Genomic DNA, 6,508 nt, shown 5'->3' on the forward strand with positions numbered 1-6,508 from the left:
TTTTAGAGTTTATACTTCAGTGTCACCTCAAAGAAGGAGGGGCCCAGAGAGGGTCATGTGTATGGGGAGAGGCAAGTAGGAATGGGAGGGCTTGAGTGCACCCCTCCTGATATCCTGAAACAGCACCATTGAGAGCTTTCCCTCTCCTTAGGGTCTCACCTTCTTCTGCCCTCAACCCAGGGGCAATGAAAGGGAGAAGCCACATCCTGGGACAGGGAGAAGGTGGGATTCAGAGGTACTGCCCAATCTTGGGAGATGTTCCCTGGCTTTCTCCACCTCCTGAAGCCTAGGTGGGGCGGTGGTTGGGGTGTCAGGCTGGGGGTGGGGGTGGAGGAAGCCAGAGGACATTTCCTGTTCTGGCAGACTGTGCTGGCCTGATAAATGTCCCGTGGGGAGAGGCAAGTAGGAATGGGAGGGCTTGAGTGCACCCCTCCTGATATCCTGAAACAGCACCACTGAGAGCTTTCCCTCTCCTTAGGGTCTCACCTTCTTCTGCCCTCAACCCAGGGGCAATGAAAGGGAGAAGCCACATCCTGGGACAGGGAGAAGGTGGGATTCAGAGGTACCGCCCAATCTTGGGAGATGTTCCCTGGCTTTCTCCACCTCCTGAAGCCTAGGTGGGGCGGTGGTTGGGGTGTCAGGCTGGGGGTGGGGGTGGAGGAAGCCAGAGGACATTTCCTGTTCTGGCAGACTGTGCTGGCCTGATAAATGTCCCTGGGGCACTAGGTGACCCCAGAGAGGGTGCAGCAGGGCCTTGCTGGCTGCCCAATGTTTGGGGGCAGAACCCACCTCTTGGTCTCCCCAGGGCCTCAGAGCCTTTGCTCCCTACTTCCCATGGGCTTCTTTGCCTCTAGCAGGTTGAGTGTCGTGAAAGGGTGGCAGGCTGCCTGCCAGGCAATGTGTGTTGGAATCCCCTCAACGCTCTGTGCCCTCCTGGGCAGGGGCTCTGGGCTCCAGGAGCAGTTGTTGCTGTGGGTGGGAAAGACAAATGTTCCCTGTGATCTGGAGTCAACCCCTGAGGCCGCTTTGGAGGAGGCATCCCTCTCCCAAGGGGTGAGACTTCCTGCCCAAACATCTGTGATCTGGAGCGAGGCCGCCTTGGAGGAGGCATCCCTCTCCCAAGGGGTGAGACTTCCTGCCCAAACATCTGTGATCTGGAGCAGGGGAGGGTGGAGGCTCTGGACTGGCTCATTTTAACTTCATTTACTACAATTTAAAAAATCCTCCCCATGCTTGGGCAGATAGGATTCTCACAGGTAGGTAAAGGCTTTCTTTGCATATGGGCCTGACAATTAAAAGGGAAGTGTTAGCTTCCTTGAGTTACATTGTTATCTAGGATGATTTGATAGAAGAGAGGCTGATGAGCCCCAATATCTGGTCCCACAACTCAGAGCTAGGATTCTCAGCTGTTCAAGATCCTGTATTTCTCACCAACTTGGTAGAGCCTTGAGAGTCCCTTAGGATGGACCTGCTTGAATGAAGGAACACCAGGTACAAGCTTCAAGGCCGTTTCCAGGTTGCCTTAGCAGGCACTCAGGTAGACTCAGTTGTGTTCTGGACTTAGGGTCCTGAGATGCAGACCCATCCTCACTGGGGTGGCAATGGAGCTAACACTGGGAAGTGTGGAGATAGCTGCCTCCATGTGTTTGCTGCAGGGACTTGGGGGGTGGGGTGCCAGGATGTACCAGGCTGAACTATTCCTGCTCCATATTGTCCTTGTCCCTCACCTGGCTGCAGGATTTGGGGAAATCCTAGAGACTGCCAGAGCTAGGAACTCCCATCCCCAGAAGCCCTGGATGTGAAGGCCCCTCTTTGTGGAAGGTGGTTCATCCTCTGGCCACCCAGGCTCCCAGAAGCTCTGGTTGACCGAGAGAGAAGTGCCCAAAGATTCCCCCTACTTATACCCTGCAGTCCATGCCTGGGGCCTCCCGAGTCTCCCTGGTGATGATTAATAATTGCTTCCTGCCCAGAGCTTATCAGCTCTGGATTTCAGGGTTGTCACAATCTGATCAATTGCTCTTCATCCATGCCTGGCACATAGTAAGCACTTGTTAAATGGTATGGCCTGGGCCAAGGCCTGGGAGGGGACCACCTTTCTGCAGCCTGGCTGCCCTCGTGGCCAGAAAACCTCCCTGGCCCAGTCCCCTCCCTGGCTCATGGCTGCAGCTGAATGCTCTGGCTGACAGTTTCCTGCTTGGAGCCTCCGGAGCAGCCACCTCTCCCCTGAGAAGCCCTTTTGTTTAGGCTCCCATGATGCCCCCCTGCCCAGCTCATGAGGCAGGCTCCCCCTGCAGCTTCTTGTGGCAGGCGGTCCTGACGCTTTGGAGCTGGTGTTCTTCTTTCCTAACAATAATAGTAATAAAGTAGCAGCAGCCACTTGTTTCTTGAGTCCAGTAACAAGCACCCTACAGACATCTGTTCTTCAAATGCTCCTAGCGAATGCCAAGAAAAGAACGTTAGCCCATTTTACAGGTAGGGACACTGAGGCTCAGAGAGGGAAGCCCTCTCCTTTGCATCCCATGGCGAGGAAGGGGCAAAGGCAGGATGTGAACCCAAGTTTGGGTGATAGCTCCAGGGGTCATCTGGGTGGGTCTCAGTGGCTTTCTTGGAGCCCCACTGTCTTTATGTCAGTCCGTGGGAGTTGGGAACATGACTCCAGAGACTGTGGAATGGCAGCCCACCTTCTCCAAGGCCAGGAGTTCATTCATTCCTACAGAGACTAATATTTTTGGAGCACCTCCTCTGAGCAGGCCCTGGGGAGTCAGCAGGAATAAGACGGACTCTCAGCCCTCAGGGGGCGCACATCCCGGGGAGAAGAGAGATGGACTGTAAGTGATATCGCTCAGGTTTAGCCAGCGTTTGTTAGCAGAGTGAGCAGTGATCTAATCCCAGCTCTGCCCCTCACTGGGCAAGCCACTTCTCCCGTTCCCGCTTTCCAGTCTATAAAATGGGCATAATGATAAGACTTCCCCCTCCAGTGGATATGTGCCAAGTGTTTAGCACAGAGCAGGGCAGGTAGAAAGCCTGAAATAGTATCATTTATTATCATTTTTGTTTTCTTATTTTCACCCTGTGTTGGTTTTCCTGACCACTTGGTGGGTTTGGGACCTGGACAGAGTTACTGATGACTCTAGACTCCAGCAGGAGTTGAATGAGACCCTTATAGCCCCTCTTCTGGATCTTATTCATTTGATAAACATTCACTGAGAAGTGAGTCCTCCTTGTGGTGTGCATTGGGCACAGATCAGGCATTTTGGGAGTGCCTCCTGGGTGGGGGTTTCCAGTAATCACTAGCTGTGGGACCTCTGTGTGCTTCAGTTTTTCCATCTGTAAAATGGGAGCAATAATTGGAGCTACTGCCTAGGGCTGTTGTGAAGCTTGGGAGAGTTAATGCTTTGCAAAAGTAGTTACAAAAATGCCTTGTGTATAGCAAGTGCTCAGTAAACATCACTGTTCTTATGGGGGGAAGTGCAGTGGGGGGCACGGCAAGGAGGTCTCCCAGCCATTGCCCAGACAGCAAGGGAGCTTGGATTGTGTGCAGCAATTCTGAGGAAGGTTCCTGCCAGGGTTTGGCCCTGCAGTTGGGCTTCAAGACTCCGACATATGGGGGCGGACAGGGACAGGTGTTCCAGGCAAAGGAACAGGCATGGACAGAGGCCCAGGGTGCCCAGAAGGTAGGTTGGCTCAGGGGAGGTGACCACTGAGTGATGCTGGCTGCCAGGCCTCTGCTGGAAGAGCCAAAAGTTGCAAATCCAACTGATCTCTTGCATTCATATGTTCGTTCATTCATTCAGCAGGCATTCATTGAGCTCCTTCTGTGTGCTAGGAACTGGAGACAGGGCAGGGAAAGATTCCTGGCCTCATGGAGCTCACAATCTGGTGAGGAAGTGGCCACTAATAACATCATCATAACTGTTGGACATAGTGTGTGACCAGTGTGCTAAAGGACAAGCTCAGGACCCAACTTGGTTGGTGAGCACAGGGGGGGCTTCTGTTATGTGTGACTGGAAGCAGACAGCAGACAGTGCAGGGGGAATGGCTGACGCCAACACCCAGAGGCAGCTGGTGTGGCTGGGGAGGTCACATGGGTTGTGTAGGTGGGGCAGGAACCTGGGTCTGGAATCAGTGCTCTCTGGGCACCTGTATCAAGGCCTGGGTGTGGGGGACTGTGGTGCTGACAAAGGACAGATGTGGCCCCTTTCCTTCCCTTCTGCTTGACAGCTTTGACTGAGTACATACTGTGTACAATGTGCTTACTGTGTACAAGTGCTGAGGACTGCAGGCACAAAGGTGCGGAACATTTGTGATGTGCAGAAATGCTACCTGTATGTCAAGCATCTTCCCAGTGAGTACAGAGGCACCTATTTGCACTGTCTGGGCTGTCCTGCTGTGATTAGCTGTAGGGTCACCACCATGGCCAGGAAATGGCAGGGGAACCCTTGTCATTGCTGCTGCCCTGTAGGTATGCCCAGCATGATGGGGCCACACAGAGAGAAGGAGATTCAGAGAGGTCCAGTCAGAAGTGAGAGCAACATAGCTCATATGTAGCCCCTTTGGAATGTGAACCCTCAGAGAGCAGGGATTTTTGTCTTGTTCACCATGTATCCCAGGACTTAGCCCAGTGCATGGCGCACAGTAGGCCCTCAGTAACATTGGGGGGGGGAGGGAATGGATGGAGGTGGCATTGGTACCCAGTCCCACGTGGTTCTGTGTATTGTGCTCCTAACCACTGCCCGGTGAGGGTCACTGGAGTGGCACTGTTCCTTCAGGGTGTATGTATCATGAGTCTCTTTGTGCCTGGCTTTGTGCTGGAGTGGGGAGAGCATTTCTCATTCTCCATCCTGAAGAGCAGGCATGGATATGTGGTTCCCAGCAGAGGCCCAGGCCCAGGCCCAGCCAGGCTTAGGAAGGAAGGATGTCGGTACCGATGGGTAACTATAGAGGGCCGAGCTGTTCAGCACCGTGGACAGCAGAGTGGTGGGGGGCTTAGTGCCATTTTGATTGGTGTCTAAGAAAGGCCCCTTGGGCAGTGGGAGGGGAAGGGAGCCCCAGCTGGGACCAGCAGACAAAGGTTGCTTGTCCTGAAAGTCCCCCATCAGAACAGGAAATACCTTTGTGCCCCTTGTGAGTCTTGTTCATTTATTCCTTTTTGTTTTTGTTTTATACTTATTTTTGTAGTCACCAATAATATATTCTCATTGTAACATTTAACTAACAATAATAGCAGCTAGTTCTTATTAAGCTTTCCCTGGATTCTAAGGCCTTTATATCTATTAATTCAATTAATCCTTATAACACTCCTATGGGGTAGGCATGATCATTGTCCCATTTTATGGATGGGGAAACTGAGGCAGAGAGAAATCAAGTAATTCATTCAAGGTCACCCAACTAGTAAGTGGTCATGCTGGGATTTGAACCCAGGCTCCAGAATCCGTGTCCCTAACCATGTTTTCTAGACATAAGTAGTAGCAGTCTTCCTTGACAGTAATTACTCCCCTCTGCACCTCCTTTCTAGTTCCTTCCCAGAGTTCACCACTGTTTCAGGACAGGTTAGCTTCTGCCAGACCTTTCCTGCACATCATTTACCAGCATTTAAATATGTTTATGTACATATAGAAATGGGTAGTTTAGTTTATATAAGTAGGATCATACAGTTTGTGTTGTTTTCTAGTTCCTTCCCAGAGTTCACCACTGTTTCAGGACAGGTTAGCTTCTGCCAGACCTTTCCTGCACATCATTTACCAGCATTTAAATATGCTTATGTACATATAGAAATGGGTAGTTTAGTTTATATAAGTAGGATCATACAGTTTGTGTTGTTCTGTGGTTTGTTTTTTTGCTTAATGTGTGCCTTAGAGCTCTCTACTGGAGGTGGTAGAATAGATCTTCCTCATCTCTCCAACTGCCGCGGAATATTCCAGCCTATAGATGTACTGCAGTTTATTTCACTAGTCTCCAAATAATGGGCATTTAGATTGTATCTAATTTTTCCATATTATAAACACTGCAGCCAGGAATTGTCCTGTACGTGCCTCTCTGTGCATAGTAGTAAATATTTCTCTTGGATACTTAAAAGTGGGATTACTGAGTCTAAAATGGATCCTGCCAAATTGTCCTCCGAAAAGGCCATACCCCTCACAGAACCAGCAGTGCTGTAGGGGAGTGCCCACTTCACTGCATCTTCACCAGCACTGGAGATTATCAGTCATTTTGGCTTTTTGACGTTGTGCCGGGTGGATTGCCTGGCTCGTGGTGGTGTTTTGGGGACGTCGTCTTCTCACCTGTGTGCTCACCCCTCTGTTGCCCACCCGGCATCGTGTCTTTCAGCCTGGCCGCCCCACCTCGGTCTCCGCCATGAACGGGCCCACCCTGCAGCCTTCCTCTGCGTCGTCCTCCTCGGCGTCCTCAGCCTCCCTGCCCACAGCGGCGTCCCCGTCCCCGCGGGGCTGGAGCGAGTTCTGCGAGCTGCACGCGGTGGCTGCAGCCCAGGAGCTGGCCCGCCAGTACT

General features: G+C 51.9%; 1 protein-coding gene across 1 annotated transcript in view; it reads left to right on the top strand.

Moving 5' to 3' along the window:
- Positions 1-6,354: 6,354 nt before the first annotated feature.
- The window catches only part of SH2B3 (SH2B adaptor protein 3), a 25,028-nt gene continuing 24,874 nt past the window's right edge, over positions 6,355-6,508 (top strand). Inside the window, exon 1 of the mRNA XM_008594576.1 lies at positions 6,355-6,503. Within this exon, the coding sequence (XP_008592798.1) occupies positions 6,355-6,503 (149 nt within the window). The remainder of the gene's footprint in view (positions 6,504-6,508) is intronic.

The sequence above is a fragment of the Galeopterus variegatus genome, unplaced genomic scaffold (genome assembly GCF_000696425.1).
Source record: "Galeopterus variegatus unplaced genomic scaffold, G_variegatus-3.0.2 Scaffold11080, whole genome shotgun sequence".
NCBI classification, from domain to species: Eukaryota; Metazoa; Chordata; class Mammalia; order Dermoptera; family Cynocephalidae; genus Galeopterus; species Galeopterus variegatus.